General features: G+C 41.2%; 1 protein-coding gene across 1 annotated transcript in view; it reads left to right on the top strand.

The window, feature by feature from the left end:
- The first annotated feature begins 1,062 nt into the window (after window positions 1-1,062).
- C1H3orf20 (chromosome 1 C3orf20 homolog) overlaps window positions 1,063-19,647 on the top strand; it is a 103,139-nt gene continuing 84,554 nt past the window's right edge. The window contains exons 1-4 of the mRNA XM_044001448.1: window positions 1,063-1,181; window positions 5,629-5,738; window positions 14,957-15,439; window positions 17,249-17,365. Coding sequence (XP_043857383.1) covers window positions 1,063-1,181; window positions 5,629-5,738; window positions 14,957-15,439; window positions 17,249-17,365 — 829 coding nt within the window. The remainder of the gene's footprint in view (window positions 1,182-5,628; window positions 5,739-14,956; window positions 15,440-17,248; window positions 17,366-19,647) is intronic.

The raw sequence follows: 19,647 nt of genomic DNA on the forward strand, positions 1-19,647 counted from the left end.
GGTTAGTGAGGTGAGGCAATGAATGAATTCAATACCCAATTGGACTGGCAGCCTGAGAGAAGAAAGCTTCGGATTCTTAAGTGAAAATAGGCTGTGCAAGTCACCTAATTAGGGAGTACTCCAAATATCAGGCCCACATAAGGGAGGCCCGGGTTCAAGTCCTAGTCAGGTCACTTAGCCCCTTGGTGTGCAGGTATCTCCCCAGGATTATGTGTTATCAAGAAGCTGCCAGTCTGCTTTGGTCGAAGGACCTAGAATAGTATCTCATACACAGTGGGATGCCTAGTCGTAGAAGACCCAGAGAACAGAGTTTGTTCTTCATATTGTTGGCGTTTATTTATTATTAGAACAATAGGATTTATCTTCCTCACATCTGTCACCAGCACTCTGGGTCTAGGTCACCATGGGGAGCATGTCAGAGCAAGGTCACCCCCTCTTTCTCTGCCCCAAAATGTTAGTTTATTTGGGGGACTGGCTCCAAGCTGAAGATGAGAAAATGCAGAGAGAAGACCACATCTCCCTTGAAGATCCTGCAGCCAACTTTCATCTCCCCCTACCCCAATGTAAGGCAGCATGTTCATGCAGGCAAGTGTCCACATTCTCATGGCTGGAGGGTGATGGCGGTGGAAAGCAAAGCCAAAAATCATTCTCCAGACAGCCAAAGTCTCTTCAACTTCTCATATACTTAGCAGACCCTGAGAAAGGAGAATGAATGGACCAGATAAACATCAGGCACCATACAATTAATTAGTTCAAATCAAAAGGACGAAAACCCAGTTCTCTTGACTTAGAATCAAGAAGACCCGAGTTTGAATCTTGCCTCAGATACTAGCTGCGTGGCCCTGGGCAATGCTTAACATCTGTGCACTTCAGTTTCCTTATCTGTAAAACAAAGATGATGGCACCCAGCACACAAGGTTGTGAGGGTTATCTGAGATATGTAAGGGCTTTAGAAATGCTCGCTGTTATTCTAGGTCTGTGAGCCAAATGATGGAGTTGATTGTATCACTAAATATTTGTGTACCCAGATGGGTCTGTGATGTCATTGTTCCCTCCAGCGATATGGCCTGCCCTGGCCACACTCCTCTGCGACTCCCATCCACATCACCCCATGGCATCCACCACAGGGAATCTACCCAGCGGGAAGTCAAACAAAAGAAAAAAGGCCAAAGAAAATGCGGGCAACTGAAAATAAGAGACCAAAGAGGTTGGGGAGAAAGGACAAAAGATGGGAAGACAAAATGTGGAGAGCAGACAAGTTCGTGAATGTGATTGAATGGGCAAGTAGGGGGGTGGGGGTGGAGAGAGTGATTGATGAGTGTGAGAGGGAGAATGAAAAGAATAGGAGAAGGGAAGCAAAGAACGGGGGAGAAAAGAATGGATGTCAGGGACTCCACCTCAGGCGGGTCAGAGCTCTCCGAACAAGTCATCTCACCCTGAGTGTTTCATGGGGTTTCCTTGGTTAACACCCAGCACCGGGTGTGATAGCCCAGTGCTATTCGGTCAATGTCCAGGGATTCCAGGGACCACATCACCTATTCCTGAATCCCGATCCTCCATATAAAGTCTGTTTTTCTTCCATGTCCAAGCCCATTTCAGATCTTAAGTCCCTGAAGTACCTCATAAAGAGGTGTTCTGGTTACTTAAAGATGTGTTTTGTACTACAGGATCCAGCAGATGGCATCAGAGTTTGGAAATTGCACGTCTACACTAAAAGATCTATGTTTATGAACTCCTGTGATCAGATTATGTACATTTCTTCTATTAGTAATTGGGGAAATTGGCCAATAAATTTCTTCTATGTATAAATTGAACACTGTAGACATTTTTAAGGACTCTTAATCTTCAGAGACAAATAATTCAAATTTCTTCTCTAGGAAAATATGGTTAAGACCATGTTTTTGCTGAGCTTAACTAAAATATGTGTATGTATTGGCCTGATATATATTTAAATATATATGTATATGTCTATACATACTATACATGTTTAGATATCTATGTATACATATATACTTGTGTATGTATATACACATACCTGTGTGTGTATATATACATATATACATACATATATATATTTGTTTTTATACACATGCATATACAGTTATCCCTTCCACATCATAATCTTCCCCATTGTGGTTTCACTATATCACAAGTCAGCATAAGAAATTAAATAGGAATTTGGGGGGAGTTTTATGGAAGCTTCAGACAACACACAAAGTCCAACAGATGACATAGAGCCTATGATCAAATACTTAACCCACACTTTACAATAAGGTTCTGTAAACAGCCCCATAAAAGAGAAATAAAATATTCAGACTTCTTCTCTGGCATAAAGGGAAAGTTGAACAATGTTATGTGTGTTTTCCAGATCATAGGGGTGCTGTGCCCCTATATACACACAAATACATACATATACACATACATGCACACATATATGTATACACAATGTAACCAGACATCTGTAATTATTCAGCTTTGCTGTGAACTCAGTCTTCTCCAGATCTTTCTGTATTTTGATAAGATTTTGTTTGTTTTGTCTGAATTAACCATTCTGTTGCTCAAAATCCCCAGAGAAAGTTAAAATTGTCATATCCAAGATCCCTGCCAAGTCAATCCTTCCCCAGATGCACAATCTTAGCGACATAAATATTCCCTCCATTGTGCCAAAGATATGGATGGATATATATACTTTTCTCTTTAGCATGCAAAATACTGCTGGCTATGAAATTTTAACCTGATCTTCTTGTGACATACAGATGAGAGAGTAGAATTTAGAATTTGGAACAGTAGTGTTTACTGGTCTTTACAGTTAAAACAAAAGAGAGTGGCCATATACATTTACTTTCCTTCAGAGTCTTGAACTGAAATGGTTTTTTAATTGAATCATGTGAAATATTTAGAAGGCTGAGGTAAGTCATAATTATTGATAAGTATTTCCCAAGACTTCAGAGAATATCAGCGAGAAAAGGTATTCATCAACTAAATTCATCATTCTGCCCGTCTCCGGCTATGAGACATTTTGTTTGTATAGGTTATTGAAATCTACCAAGGTTTCTTACGGGGGGGAAATGATATAGCAGAACAAGACAATCAGCTAGGAAGACTGGGACATGGAAATAAATGAAATGTTATTGAAAACCTATGTAATCACAGGGTTTAATATTGATTCTGTATTTTAATAAAGCTAGGGTTGCATTCAGATATCTACCAATCTATGTCTGGTGACATTACGCACCAGCCCTTTCAGAAGTCCAGAAATGTTGTTTCTGATCATCTGCTCATATTTGGACAGATAATATTTGGCTGAAAATTCACAGACACAGTTAAAGCAGAAAATAGCTTTTTATTAGGGAGACATAGATACTAGGAACTAGGAATGAATGGAAGGTGCTTTTGTAAACATTGGTTAGCCGATCCAGAGCTATTATCTAAAATGGTTTCATCTGAAGAGGGCCTGCTCTCAATGAATTTCTTCCTGAATGATTTCTCCACTTGTGGTCTGTCTGTCTTGAATATTAATATGTCATACTTTTTTGGATAGAGCTTTGGTCATTGTCCCTCAGTTTCTTGGGATCTGAGTTGTATGTGTCCCAAGGAACCCTCTTGATGCCAGGGATAAATTTTTTGCCCTGCTTTATAGCAGAACCTCAAACTTTTTCCACTCACAGACCCTTTTTGCCTGAGAAATTCTTACATGACCCTGGGTATATAGGTCTATAAAATAGGTATACATAACCTTTTACTGTTGCCAAATTTTTCACTACACCCACATTCAATTACATGTCCTTATACGGGGTCGAGACCAACAGTTTAAGAAGCTTTGCTTTATAGTATATTTTGTGGCTCCCATTAGATTGTAAGTCCCAAGAGCAGGCACTTGGGACAATGTCCTTCACATAGTAAATCCACATTTTTCTAGCACCTTGGAGATACTAAAGGTTTTCCTCATAGCTGAGGTTAGGTAGGACAAACATGTTCCTTTTATAGTAGTTCCTTAATAAAAACCAATAAGGAGTTAAGTGTCTTTAGGTTTAAAGAGGCAAAAGGCTTAGGTATATGGACTTGTAAATTAACAAGGAGGTGGAGGAAGATCTGAATTAGATTGGGGAGGCCATGTGTGTGTGTGTGTGTGGGGGGGGGCTTGACAGTTGTTTTCCAGAATTTGAAGGACTAAGGAAGAGGGATTAGCCCTTTTTGCTTGGGCACCAGAGGACAGTTCAAGGAGCCAATGGGTAGAAGTTTCAGGGAGGCAGATGTAGGCTAGCTTGCTAAAGATTGTTGTTGTGGTTGGGAGGGGGAGGGAGAGTGGGAGGGGTAGAGAAAAGCCTTCACTTGACTCCACCATCCCCTTAGGCTACTTCTGTTCTCCCTGGCTCAGCAAAACTTCCCCAGAGGCTTCGCTCCACTTCTTCACTCTCACTCCTTGCCTGGTCCCTTGCAATCTGCCTTCCGAAACAGAAAACACACATTCTCCAAAGTTACTGATGATTTCTTAATTTCCAAATCAAGTAGCCTCGTCTCTGTTCTCATCCTTGTTGCCCTCCCTGGAGCCTATGGGACGATTGGCCACCTCTGCTCCTCGATCCTCCTTTATCTCTGGGTTTTTATGGCACTACTCACTCCTGGTCCCCGTCCTATGTATCTGACCGTTCCTGAGTCATCCTCTCTCTTATGCCCAGTAAGTGTGGATATTGCCTATAGTTCTCTCTTGGCTGCTATTTTCTTCCCTCTCTACCCTTTCAGTGACTTCCCATACATTTAATCATCATCTCTCTGGAGATGTTGCCTAACTCTGTCTATCTAGCCCTGGTCTTCAGTCCAGCATCACCAACCACCTATTGGACAATTCAAACTAGATGTCCAAAGCAGAACTCATTATTTTCCCCATCCCTCTTTACACCATCCCTCCTTCTGTCAAAGGTGCCACCAAAACCTTCCAGTCACCCAGGTTTACAATATTCCATCTTCTACCTCCCATCCTTTTACACAAGTGGTCTCCCATGTCTATGATGTACTTCTTCACCTCCTTTTTTTGGTTGTTTTGGTTGTATCCAACATTTTGTGACCCCATTGTGATTTTTTTGTTTGTTTGATTGGAGTTTTTTTAGCAAAGATTCTGGAGTGGTTTGCTATTTCCTTCTCCAGCTCATTTTACAGTTGAGCAAACTGAGGCAAATAAGGTTATGTGTCTTGTCCTTCCTTGGTCACACAGTTAGGATATATCTGAGGCCAGATTTGAACTCATGAAGATAAGTCTTCCTGATTCAAAGTCCATTGCTCTATCCACTGTGCCACCTAGGTATCCCCAAGATTGATCCTTTACTTCCTTAATGCAAAGTTCATTTGCTACTTACTACTCAAGGATTTCTCTGATTTCTACCACCCCCTCAAAGTTATTAGAATTTTCCTTAAAATTGATGTGTAATGATAATAATAACAATAATAGTACTATTTAATAGTGTTTTAAGGTTTACAAAGTGACTTACAGATATTATCTCATTTGATCAATTTTAATTACTTTTTATAGGCTTTAAATTGATGTGTATGCTATATCCCTCCATGGAATGTAAGCTCCCTGAGGCCAGGGACTATTTCTTTTTGTCTTTGCATCCCTAATGACTGGCATAGTTTTTCCTATTTAGACAGGACTGAGATGGACATTGTGGGTGGAGGAAAGCACACAAGCAAAGGCAGGAGGGACAAACATAAGCATACATTATCTTTGGAAGGGATAATGAGTAGGTGAGTCTAATCACAGCACAGAGGAGTGCATATTGCAGAGCAGTGGCAGACAAATGTCAGTAGATAGGCTTGGACCAGATTATAGATAGCCTTAAATAACAACCTCCGAGTCTGAACTTAGTCTTGTAGAGAACAGGGAACAAGTGACAGTAAATGAATCTAAATCATTATGGTTTGCCCAACAATTTCCAAAGCCCTTTCTTTTCTCACCTTTCACCTTGGTTCCCTCCAGTTATAATCTCTCTCACTGGATGCACATTAGCCTTTTCCTTCTTTTCAGCTACTCAGTCCTGGGAAAAAGAGCAACTGCACCACCAAGGTCAGATTCCTCTGGCTGGTTGCCCAGATCTCAGAGGCTCTGAATGCCCCCTCTTTCCTACAAACCTACCCATCCTGGAATAAGAAGCCATTGTCCAGCCCCCCCAAGCATCCAGGGCAGGGGGTCAGCAAACACACTGGTGCCCATAGAACTGTGAAGCCACATCACCCGAGGGGTAGCACCATGTTGATAGAATTTGATCCAAAATTCTTGTTCATTTGGGGATGGATGGGAAGCATACTGTCCCCACTAGATGTGTGTGAGACTTCAATGATACAGAGAAGTGATGAATGAAGAATCAGAAGACCTGGGTTCTAACCCTTGCTCTTTCTATTGTTAGGTATTCCTGAGTAAATTATTTAGTCTCTCTCTCTCTCTCTCTCTCTCTCTCTCTCTCAACTTCAGTTTATTCATCTGTAAGATGGGAAAAGTTTAAAAAAAACCAAATGGATCTGCAACAAGGCAAGTTATCAAGTGAAATAACATAACTTAAAGAGCTTTGCAAATTTTAAAATGTTAAGTATAAGGCAGATCTAAGATCCCTTTCAGTTCTAACAATAGATGACTCTATTTCATTATAACAATATTCCAGAGTTGAAATGGCTCCATGAGGACAATCCATGGTGACTTAAGGTCTGGAAAAGGAATTAGAATTATAGGACCCGGAGAAAGACTTGTGTCTTTGCACACGAGAGCCTTTCAGGTACTTGGCAAAAGCAATCATGAGTCTTCACTTTCCACTCTTAGTCTTCCCTTCTCCAGGTGAAAATTTCAAGTGATCCTCCTCATATGAAATGGAATGAAGATCCTTTACCATTTTTATTGATTTCCCTTCTGGACACCTTCCAACTTATCACAACCAAACTTCTAGAGAAAAATCTGTCTCAACCCATCACTTCCATTTCCTGACCTCTCACAAATACCTGAATTCTTTACAATATATTTTCCAACTCTACTACTCTATGGAATCTGCTCTTTCTAAAGTGATTATCACCATTCATCACTTCCACTATCTGGCCAGTCTCTCCTCCCTCGGTTTCCATGACACTATTCTTTCCAGATTTTTTTTTCCTGCTTGATTGAATACTCCTCTTAGTCTCTCTATGTGTGAATCTCATCCTTCTTCTGCCAGCTCACGAATTTCCCCCAAAGCTTTGTCCTGGGCCTGCTTCTCTTTTCTCTTTACACTCTCTCCCTCAAGGATCTCATTAGCTTCTATAGATTCACTTATCATCTATATGAAAAAATTAAAAGCATTTATTAAGTCCCCCCAATTTGTCCAGCCCTGATACCGCTCCTAAATTCCAGTCCCATGTTACTGACTATTGGATATCTCCACTCTGGTGTCCTGTAGGCATGGCTAAGCTCAAGATATCCAAAACAAAACTCATTATGTTTCCTCCCATACCCATCCCTTCTCTACCTCTATTAATGGTGTCATAATCTTTCTAGCTACCCAGATTCACAACCTTGGATTCATCCTTGACTCTTTCATCTCACTCAAACTCAATATTCAACTAGTCTCTAAGTCTTGTCAATCTTGGTTCTACTATATCAGTCACACAATCTCTACCTTGGTTCAGGCCTTCATCACCTCTCACCTGGACAATGGTGACAACTTATTAATTTTGCCTCCATCTTCAGTCTCACCCCCTTCAATTCACCCATCACACATCTGCCAAATCAATATTCCTAAAACATAGATCTGGCCATTTTACCCCCCTACTTCATCTTCAACAGCTTCTTACTATTGCTTTGGGGAAAATATATGAATTTCTCATCCTGGCATTTAAAGCCCTCCACATTCTTGCTTCTGCCTACCTTTCTGGTCTTCTTCTTCCTACAATCAGATCTGAGCATGTTAACCCCCAGTACCACCACCAACACTGAACAATATTGAATGGCTTCCCATTGCCTTGAAGAGAAAACAAAATATTTAAAGCATTTCACAATGTAGTTCCAGACTATCTTTACAACTTTATTTCATATTATTGCCATTCACACACACTACATTATAATCAATCTGGCCTGTCAGCTGTTCCCTGTGTACAAGATTCCATCTTTCTCATGCAGGCTTTTATATAAGCATTTTCCCATGTCTGGTAACATTCACTCATCACTCCCACCCCATAGAATTCCAGGTTCCTTTAAAGCACAACTCAGAAGCCATGAGGTCTTTTCTGATTCCCCCAGTTTTTGGCACTCTCTTCCTTCTGGAATCATCTTACTTTGTACATACTTTATTTACTTTTGTACATAGTTTTGCCTTGTCCCCTCAACCCCCTAAACCCAGTAGAATGTAATCTCCTTGAGTCTAGTTTGGTACTTGTACATAATAAGCATCTAATAAATAATTGTGGAATGGCATTGAAACACGAGTTCATTCCTTTATTTTCAATTTTTTACTATTGGATGTCTTCATTTGCATTTGCAAGGCACATTAGCACCTTGAATTCAACGTATCTAAAAATGAAAGTCTAATTCCTATGACTATATTATCATCTTGGCTCTTAAACTTGTCTCCTCCCCCTAACTTCTCTATTTCATCCTCCCAGCTATTCAGAATCATAATCTTGGAACCCTCTTTCTCACACATCCAATCCATTGCTAAATCCTATCATCTTTTCCTCTGCAATCAATCAATCAAAAAATCTCTCTCTCTCTCTCTCTCTCTCTCTCTCTCTCTCTCTCTCTCTCTCTCCCCCTCCTTCTCTCTTTTTGGTGGTGCAATGAGGGTTAAGTGACTTGTCCATGGTCACACAGCTAGTAAGTATCAAGTGTCTGAGGCTGTATTTGAACTCATGTCCTCCTGAATCCAGGGCTGGTGCTTTATTTACTGTGCCATGCAACATCTCTTATATCTAGTATCTCTTCTTTATCCTGTCATATCCATCCTAGTTCCAGTCCCAACTCTTCTTGCTAAGACTGTTATAGTAGTCTCTAAATTGGTCTTTTGGCTGCCCATGGATTCCTATGACAAACCAGCTCTAAAATGCTATCTGAGTAATCTTCCTAATATAATTGTTGTGATAATGTCTTTACTCAAAATCTTCTATTGTTTCCTGTTGCCTACCAAATAAAGTTTAAACTCTGACCCTGGCATCTGAGGCTCTCCACTCTCTGTCTCTGTCCTATCACAATGCTACTCCTTCAGATCAGTTTAACTACTCTCCTCCCTATGTTCTCATCCTGCCTTCTCCTTCAAAGTGTCTGTTCATTCCATATTCCCCACACAGAAGAGATTTCTCATCTCTACTCCACCCCCAACTTGGTCAATTGAAACTCCTCTCTCCTTTCAGGGTCCAGCCAAGATGCTACCAATTCCATGAAACCCCAGGAAGAAAAAGACCTCTCTTCAAATTTGTCTTAGAGCCTTGCTTCAACAACTCTTTGCCCAGATCAATATCTACCACTGGTCTATGTCACTTTTGTATCTCCTCTTTCACTGTCTTTTAAGATTTGGGCTGTGTCTCTTTATTTTAAAATCACGTATCTTCCTCAGCACCCAACAAAGTGCTTTATAAATCAAAGTGCTTTATGGAGGGCATACAGGGCAATTGGCTGGTGCAATAGATAGCACAGGACTTGGAGTCAGGGTAGCCTGAGTTCAAATTTTGCCTCAGTTGTGTGACCCTATAAAAGTCACTCACCTCTTTCTGCTCTGTTTCTCAACTGTAAAATGGAAGAAATAATAACATCTACCTCAGAGGGTCACTGGGATGATCAAATGAGATAAGGTAGGGAAAGTGCTTTATGAATCTTAAAGCCCCATTCCAGTTAGCTATTGTTATCTACATCTGTTGAAGTGAATCACATGGAAATTGTTGCTGGGGGAAGTTAAAAGGAAAATCTTGTTCAACTTGTCCCAGCCCCATGTGAAGATTTTCCTTTTAACTAGAATAGAATGGGGCTTTAAGGAGAGTATAGTCTTCTTCCATGAGAATCAAGTAGTCACTTGTTTTTAGACAGGCTGACTTGGATTCAGAGGCAGGGGCTAATTGTTAGAGCAGGAAGGGGGACATAGAAAGTGTCTAATTCAGACCCTTTACAGAGATTAAAAATGAGCCACAGAGAAGTTCTACAGCTCAGCCAAGCTTTATCCCATAAGGGGACAGGAGCCAGTGAAACAAGACCATTTTGGTGAAGCCATTCAAAGTCTGTCCATTGACTTTTCTGATGACCAGTCAAGTTCCAGCCTGTTCTTTCCAGATTGATCCTTCCCTAAGTCTGTGTCCGTATACCCAAGCCATATCTTCTGTTCAACTCTAGGTGTTACCTTGACTTGAAATAGACATCCAGTCCCCTCCTTCCTCCAGAAAGGAACAGTAAAAGGTCTTTTCTTGCTTTTGCAGATTTGTGTCAATAGCCAGACTACAAGCAGGACTTCCAAATCTGGAGTCAGATTTTCACTCAGTGGAGGCAGATGAAACATTCTACGATCCCCTTTTCTTTCATTCGTTGTCTGGGCACTGTGCTAGGCTCTGGGAGTACAAAGACCAAGGAGGGGGTTGGAGAACATGACCACACGTAAATCAATACAAACTAAATAAGATTCTGTTTGTCTAAAGACTTGTCCCAATGGGGTGATGTTTCTCCACCTTAAATGGTAAGATTCACCAGTACAAGAATAAATTTGTTAAAAAAATAAATAAAATTCTGAGGGATTCAGGCAGAGTCTGAACCATTGAGTCATCTTCGCCCCCAACCAACCATTATTGTCTGAACCTTCATCAAACTCAGGACAATAGCATATTAGTTCCAGCTTAAAGTTGACTTGGTAATTAAGGAAGTTTTTTTGATTGCTTTTTCTGATTAACCTAAATCTATTCTCTCCCTTCTGCACTGAGATGCTTGGCATTGAAGTTTGCAGCATGGGTATTACCAGCCAATGAAGGGGAATCACAGAGGCTCATTTTGAAAACTGGAAAATATACTCTATCCCATTAAAGCTTGGTGGAATGGAGTATGAGGTTTGACTTTCCTTTTTTCTGTGTTCCATAAGGGAAAGAGTACTAGAGTCCAGAGGTCTGTGTAGCTAATCTCACTTGATAACACAATCCTTCTTTGGGTCTCAATTTCCTCATTTGTAAAATGAAAGTGTTCATTTGGGGGGGGGGCAGATTTAATACTTATTTTCCCTCTTCCAATGCAGATTAGCGGTATTTCTTCAGCCTCTGATGTTAAAAAGTTATCTGAGGCACTGAGAGACATTGAGCCTGTATCAATGAATGAGTGATCAGATCACTTATTAAGCATTTACTATGTTGTTACAAAACAGAACTAGAACCAAAGTTTGTACAGGACTTTGCACATTGAAAACTTGCAAATGTTTGTGAATTTATAGACCAAATAAGTAAAACTCCCTTCAGTTAGCTGGGGTTTTTTCTCTCTTCTTTTTAGAGGTTTATGACAAAAAATGAAGAATAAAGAAAGAGAAGAAGGAAGGAAAGAAGGGAGGGGAAGAAGGGAAGGAAGGAGGGAAGGAAGGAAGGAAGGAAGAAGGGAAGGAAGGAAGGAAGGAAGGAAGGAAGGAAGGAAGGAAGGAAGGAAGGAAGGAAGGAAGGAAGGAAGGAAGGAAAGAGAAGGGAAGGGAAGGAAAGGAAGGAGGGAAGGGGTAAAGAAAGATCATGGAAGGAAAAACAGAAGGAAAGAAAGGAGGGAAGAAAGGGATGTGTTGGTTGTTGTCTTTCATGTTTGAAGAGGACTAAAATGGCATCACTATGACGGGGTCAATGTACAGTGTGTCCTACTATGGCTAATCAGATCAATACAGGCTCAGAAGGTTCTACCACAAATCGGGCACAAAGAGTCTGTATGGAAATTTTGAATGGAGATGTCTTTAAATTTGTGCATCTCACATTTCTTTTGAGCTACTTCAATTCTGCTTTGCTCATAGAGCAAAGCACCTTCTTTGATATGGGAACATCATGCTGGGCAGTCCTGTGCCAGTGTCTCCTAAGTCTCACATTTGATTCTGAAGTTCTTCATAGAGACCCTGAGAATGTCCTTTTACTACTTCTTCTGGTCTCTGTGCGAGTGGTTGCTTTGTGTGAGTTCTCCATAAAATAGTCTTTTAGGCAATGGTACATTTGGTATTGGAATACCATGGCCAGCCTATTGGAAATGTGCTCCCTGCAGTAGGGTTTGAATCCTTGGCAGTTCGGCTTGAGAAAGGACTTCAGTGTGCAGGACCTTATCATGCCAGGTGATCTTCAGACTCTTCCTAAGGCAATTCAAATGGAAGTGATTCAGTTTCCTGGCATGGAGTTGGTTTCACTGGCATACAACAATGAGGTCAACATGATGGCTCTGTAGACCTCCAGTTTGCTAGGCAGCCTAACACCTCTTCTCTCCCACCCTTGCCTTCAGACCCTCCCAAACACTGAGCTAGCTCTGGCAATGTTTCTGTCAACCTCATCATCTATATGTACATCCCTGGAAAGTACACTGCCAAGGTAAGTGAGTTTATCCACAGCATTCAAAGTTTCTCCATTTGCTGTAACCGATGGTTCCATGTATGGATGGTGTGGTGCTGGCTGGTGGAGAACCTCTGTTTTCTTGGTGCTAGTCATTAAGCCAAAATTAGCACAAGCAGCAGAGAATTTACAATCAGAACAGTAACTGACCTTGATGTTGTTTCCATTAAAGGCAACCAACAACATTGCTGAAAATATGCTAAAAACCATGGGGGCAAGCACACAGCCCTGCTTCACTCCACTGGTTACTGGGAAAATACAAGAGCATCATTCATTCTCTATAACCTGTGCGAGCATGCCATCATGAAACTGGCATACAATGCTGCTGAACTTTTCTGGGCAGCCACATTTTGCTCATGACTGAGCATGTTGGTCAGATCAAGAAATGTTGTGTACAGACCTCTGCTCTGCTCCTAGCATTTCCCTGGAGTTGTTGGGCAACAAACACTATGTCAGCCATTCCTCAGCCTTTTCAGAAGCCACACAGGTTCTCAGATAAATGAGCATCCTCTAGGTGAAGGATAAGCCTATTAAGAAGGACTCTGGCAAGAATCTTGCTGGCAACGACTAAGAGAGAAACCGCTCTGTGATTGTCAGAGGACAACCCATTCCCTTTTACTTTATAGAGGTGCACAACGGAGGCGTCCTTGAACTCCTGGGGGACGTAACCTGGAAGATTTCAGTCAGCTTTTGTATGAGCGGTGGACCCCCTGCCTTGTAAATATCAGCTGGAATAGGATCAATACCAGGTTTTTTGTCACATGAGAGGAGTCTAATGGAATTCAAAACCTCTTCTTCAGTTGTAACTTTGACGAGAGAGAGTGATTTCAACATGAAGTGTATAGTCAATGCTGAAGCATTGGTTGATGAGGGTCTGTTGAGAGCATTATGGAAGTGTTCAGCCCATATCTCCAGGTCAATGTGGCTGCATCAGAGCCACTCATTTTGAGTAGCTGAGATTCACCATTTAATTTACCAGCCTTATGGGTCTTTGGCCCACAAATGGACTTTAAGGCAACATAAAAGTATTTGGGGTTATTACTATCGGCATAAAACTGAATTTCACCTGCCTTTTGACTGAGCCAAGAATCCTGCATCTCTATAAGCTTCATTTGCACTTTAGTTTGATGGAGCTAAATGCTGACTTCTTACAAAACTATCTTGCTGATAAACCCTGTGGAGTTCTCATTTATCATTTAGAAGCTTCTGAATTTCCTCCATCATTTTCATCAAAACAGTCTTGATGTTTGCAAGTGTTCTGGCCCAGATGAGTAAACACAATGCTGTGCACCAAATCTCTAAAATCTGCCTACTCCTTTTCTGCTCCACTGTTGCCAAAATGTGTTAGCTTAGCTTTCCCTCCAGGTTAACAACACACTGTTCATACCTAGAGAAATGTTCTATGTTGACATTAAGTCTTCTGGTACTTGTCTTGTCTTGGGGCTGCTGCTTTTATTGGATGCAAATATTTAGCTTGGAGAGGATATCTATGTGCCATATCTTGCCTTTGTCACTCTCACACCTGTCTGTCTGTTCTCCTTATAATGACACAGTCTATTAAATGCCAATGTTTTCTGTAAGGGTGCATCCATACAGTTCTATTGCATTCAGGTAAACAGAAGACAGTATTTGTGATTAGGTCATGAAATGCACAAGCCTGCAGTAGCAAGTGACCATTGCTATTGCTGTTTCCAGCTCCATTCCTTCCAAGGACTCCCTGCCATGTCTGGTACTCTAGTGTTAAAGTCACCCAGAATTATAAGCTTGTCCCCTTTTGGCACGTTGATGATAAGGGTCTCCAGGTCTTCATAACATTTTTCTTTGACCCCATCAGGGTTTGTCATGGTGGAATCATAGGCTCTGATGATAGTGGTATGGTGGTTTCCTGCAAGTGGCAACCACACTGTCATGAGCCTGTCATTCACTCCTTTTGGTAGGCATATAAGCTAGTTAATTAAATTAGTTTTGATTGTGAAACCTACACCAGTTTCACAGCCCTTATAACTATGATTACTCCAGAAAAAAATGTGTATCCAGCTCTGACTTTGGTAGGCTGGCCTTCATTTATCATCTTTGTTTCACTCAGAGCTACTATTTGGATGCAGTATCTGCTCAGTTCTCTCATAACAAGAGCAATTTATCTGTTGGGTATACTGAATTTTCTGTGTTGTCCATAAGCATGCGCATATCTCATGTACCAGTGGTGAGTGAAATTATCTTCACAAAAGTTTTTGTACATCTTTTTATGTTTTGACCATAGGGAGAGATCCCCACCTACCAGAGTAAGCAGGCCAAAGTTAGGTTGTGGAAAGGAGATGAGTAAACCGAGGTAGGATTTGAACCTAGGACCTCTGCCTTCAGAGTCAGAGTTCTTTCTACTGTTTCACGCTGCCTCCATTAATTCTTTTTTTTTTTCCAGGTCCCTTCTCCAACTCAGAAGGTATCTTCAGGCAGGATGCACAGGATGCACCTTCTGGCACCATGAGCAACTTTGCCAAGAGTAACAGCGAGTTGTACCATCAATACAAGGTGCTGGCCCCCAAGCTGCTGGAGGAGATCTCGAGGCTTCTGATCGCCTGCAGGAGCTTGGGCATCATCATGCCCAGGGGCATCAAAAACATCTTTGAGTTCACATGGGAGGAGCTCATCATGGAACCCCCTAGCCCATCGGTGTCCAAGATCACTGGCCTGGAAGTCTACTTTGGGCAGCCCTCTTCCGTGGATTTGCCTTTTTCTCCTGGCTCCAGGAGGCCCATGACCAAGAACCCACCATCGCCCTCATCCTTGATCCAACCCATGCCCAACAGCCAGCAGATACTGCAAAAATTCCAAAAGAAGTCAATGCACTTGCTGTCGGAACTCCTCTCCCTTAAACTAAAGATGATAATAGAGTGCTCAGCAGGTAAACCTGGCTTTGGGGGAACCACTCTTGGTTCCCTTGGACTAAGTATTATGCTATGTCCTCTAGGTAATGTTTGGGTTCTCTAGTCCAAATCATTCATTTTGTAGATAAAGAAGCTGAGACTTAAGGTAAGCGATTTGTCCACGACCACATAGGGTCCTACTGCTCTAACCATTGTACCATCTGCCCTTCGACTGGAAAAGTTCGACCCCTCATATTCATTGTACAGCCCATCTCTCTACTCTGGTGTCAGAACACCTGAGTTCAAGTAAAATTTGACATTACCTGTATGCCTCTGTGCAAATCATTTCACATTCTTCATCTGTAAAATGAGAAAGTTTGAGTAGTTATGGTTCTTCTTTGGGGGTTCTCAAAGAGTCCTTCCTTCCCAACTCTAGACCATATCTACCACTTACTCTTCCTACCCTCCCTTCTTCTATTCCTTTTCCTTCTTCCCTTCCCCAACAAGCCCAAGGCAACTGGGCATATTGTGGGCTGCTTAGGGAGTAGGCAAACACAGTCCAGATTTATGAGTTGTAATTGAGTGGCTGCCTCCCCAATTTATCCTCCACCAATGCCTCTCCCTTCTTATTTCTCTCTCTCTCTCTCTCTCTCTCTCTCCCTACATATATATATATATATATATATATATATATATATATATATATATATATATATATAGGGGGCAGCTGGGTGGTACAGTGGATAAAGCACCAACCCTGGATTCAGGAGGACCTGAGTTCAAATCCGACCTCAAACACTTGACACTTATTAGCTGTGTGACCCTGGGCAAGTCACTTAACCCTCATTGCCCCACCAAAAATAAATAAATATATATATGTGTGTGTGTGTGTGTGTGTGCATATATATTCAATCAACTAACCATTAAGCATTTATTATGTATTGTTAAGGGCTAAAATTCTAGCTAAACTGTCTAAAATATATAATGAGTGGTTGTCAATAAATTATAAGCTTTAGCAAGAGCTAGACTTTTAAGCATTTATTAAGGAGAATAAGAATTTGATAAAGAGAGAGAGAGAGAGGCCTAGATTCCTATCTATTAAAGGGAGAGCGCATTTTTAGCTCCCTTCTCTGCCAGAGTCCCGAGGAAAGAGAGCGAGACTGAGCGCCAGTCTCTTCCTTCCTCCTCCCACTAGCCTGCGTCACTTCCTGATGCCAAAGAAAAGACTCCTGGTCTTGCCCTCAAAGACCTTCACTTCATGGGCGGAACTCTTCTACAGTAAGTCTCCAGCAGGTGGCGTTATTCCAATCGTTACAGTATCTAATATGTCCCAGGCACTGTGTTAGGTACCGGAGATACAAAACAAAGATGAACCTTTCCCTGCCCTCTTCTGATATATTTTGTTTCTGCAGCCCTTGTTTGTGGAAATACCTTCCCTACTCTTCCCTCTCCACTCAAACCACTGAGCCCTTCCTTGTAACAACAAAAAATGCTTCTGTAAAAACACCTGATAGGATGGCTTCTTCTTGTTAATGTGCTCTGATAAATGTACATTACATGATCTGTTTGTCATTCCCTTGCTTTTTGTGTGGAATGTCTAATAGAAGGTATACCAAGGTGAATGAGTCAGAATCCTAGCACCTAATGGGGAGGTAAGGTAGAAACACAATATGGCGGACACTTCTATGTGAGCACTGGCTGCTTTCCCAAGGAACCCCTTCAGAGCCCTGTGCCTCCACTTCCCCCAGACCTCCAAGCCTATCCTGTCTACTCATTTCCAGGGCTGCTTCACTGGGTTCACTGGTATATTGTTGAGAGAAAAATAATTTTTCTTTTTTCCTTCACAGGTCCAACCCCCATGGATATTTCAAAGCAGTTTGTTGAAGCAAGCCAGATCCTGCATCTCAAGGCCAAGGAGATAATTTTAGAATCTATGCTGGACACAGTTGGCCTGGGGAAAGGAGGTTTGGCAAGATAATTCAATCCCAACTTCCAGGGGGAAGGGAGGAACCCAACACCACCTCCCTTTAAGGCTACGGAGCTATTTAGTTGTTATTCTTAAAGAAAGCAAAAAGGATGTCTGTCTCCCAAGCAGTCTCAAAGGGGAGGGTGATTTTTTCCCCCAGAATCATAAATTGAAATATAGTCAGAGATGTAACCTTCTCTCAGAAGTGGTCTCCTAAAACAAAACAAAACAAAACAAAACAAAACAAACAAACAAAACTAGGGAACCTCTAGCTTTGATGCCAATGTTCAATGCTTTTTGTTGTTAGCATCCCCACTTCGAAAGTATTTACTTATATTTTCAAGATCTTGGTTAATTTTTCCCCCCAGCAATCAGATGCTTAGTTGTTTTCCATTCTTTTTGTAAATTATGCTCATTCAGGGGCATCTAGGTGGTGCAGTGGATAAAGCACCGGCACTGGATTCAGGAGGACCTGAGTTCAAATCTAGCCTCAGACACTTGACACTTACTAGCTGTGTGACTGTGGGCAAGTCACTTAACCCCCATTTCCCTGCCAAAAAAAAAATATGCTCATTCTGTGGTTTGATTTCAGGAGGGTCAGTTTAGTTGAATGGGGGTGAGAGATTACATCCTTATTTCCATATAATGTTTCTTTTGTAATTCAGTGTATTTTATCTTAATTCATTAAAAAATATCTTTCTGAGAGGTAGTCTACAGACTTCGACTGCTGCCAAAAAGGGGTATGGGGCACCCCAAAATTTAAGAAACCTTGCTCTAGAAAAACTGGATTTGGATAAAGCTAAACTGTAGAAGGGAGAATTTTCCTAGGCATTTTGCACCTCGAAACACTTACAATGAACTGAGAGACTCTTTATTACATGGGAAACTGCTTAATCTGAGTCTCAGGGTTTTCTGCTATAAGAATATGTCCCTCTACACAATTCTTGACTATGGAAAAGGATTTTCCATCTGGGGTTTGCATAACAGAGAAAGGGCCAGGGGGAAGGAAGAGGGATCATTTGGCAGCATGGTACAGTGGGAAATGAATTGGGCTTGGAGTCAGAGGTCTTGGGTTTGAATCCCAGCTGTCAGTTGCTCACTACCTGTGACTTTTAAAAAGTTCGAGAGGCCTAGCTGTGTGACCCTGGTCAAGTCACTTAACCCCAATTGCTTCACCAAAAAAAAAAAAAAAGTTCGAGAGGCCTAATTTCTGGGTAATTAGTCATTTTTAAAATAATGCTCACATTTTAATAAAAGAGGTCAGTGGTACTATCAAATCCCAAAGAGCCTGATTGCATTGGGTTCAAGGCTTTTATGGCCTTCAAAAAGTGGGTGTTCGAGAGGGTGGTATTCAACTCTGGTTAACAAGTAATGAGAGAGAATGAATATTATAATAGGGGCTGTACCTAGTCTAATGAATGTTGATTATGTCATTTACTTCTAAATTACCCCCAGCCTAGAGAAATGTAATCAAAGAATTTATCTCCATCCAAACCTGAGTAGAACACAATGGGATTAAATTCCTTGTAAGTACATATGGTCAGACCAAGATCGAGGAGAGTTAATTCAATGTCCTTCAAGAGATTGGACTTTGAAATGAGGACTATAGAAAACTAGGAAACTCTGGATCTCCCCAAATCTTTGATTATTAATAATAATTTCTCCCATACCTGAGTGCCTTAGCTAGGTCTGAGCCTCAGTTTTTTCATCTGTCAACCAATTTGAAAATGAGAACTTTTATAGATGATTTTTGTGAAGTTTTAATGCAATTTCAGGGGCAGCTAGGTGGAATATAGCGCTTCTTGCCTGGAAACAGGTAGACTCATCTTCATGAATTAAAATCCAGCCTCAGATACATCCCAACTGTATGACCCTGGGCAAGTCACTTAACCCTATTTGCCTCAGTTTCCTAATCTGTAAAATGAGCTGGAGAAGGAAATAACCAACTACTCCAGTCTCTCTGCAAAGAAAACTCCAAATGCACCCACAAAGTCTGACACCACTGAACAACAATAATACAGTTTTAATGCTAAACATTTCAATTCTTTAACTCTTATCCTTAACATTTGATACATATAAATGCTTGAAACCATCCCCTAAAAGTGAAATAGAGGAAAATTCACACCTGGAACCTTCTTTTTCACTCTTACATTCAACAAGTGTTGTTGTTGTTGCTGTTGTTTTTACGTTGTTGCTATATTCTGACTGCCCCAGAGCCTACAGCTGCACAGACTTCTTCTTTGTTCCTCATCTTATTTCCCGTTTCTCCAGAGCCTCACT

Source organism: Dromiciops gliroides, chromosome 1 (assembly GCF_019393635.1).
Source record: "Dromiciops gliroides isolate mDroGli1 chromosome 1, mDroGli1.pri, whole genome shotgun sequence".
Lineage (NCBI taxonomy): Eukaryota > Metazoa > Chordata > Mammalia > Microbiotheria > Microbiotheriidae > Dromiciops > Dromiciops gliroides.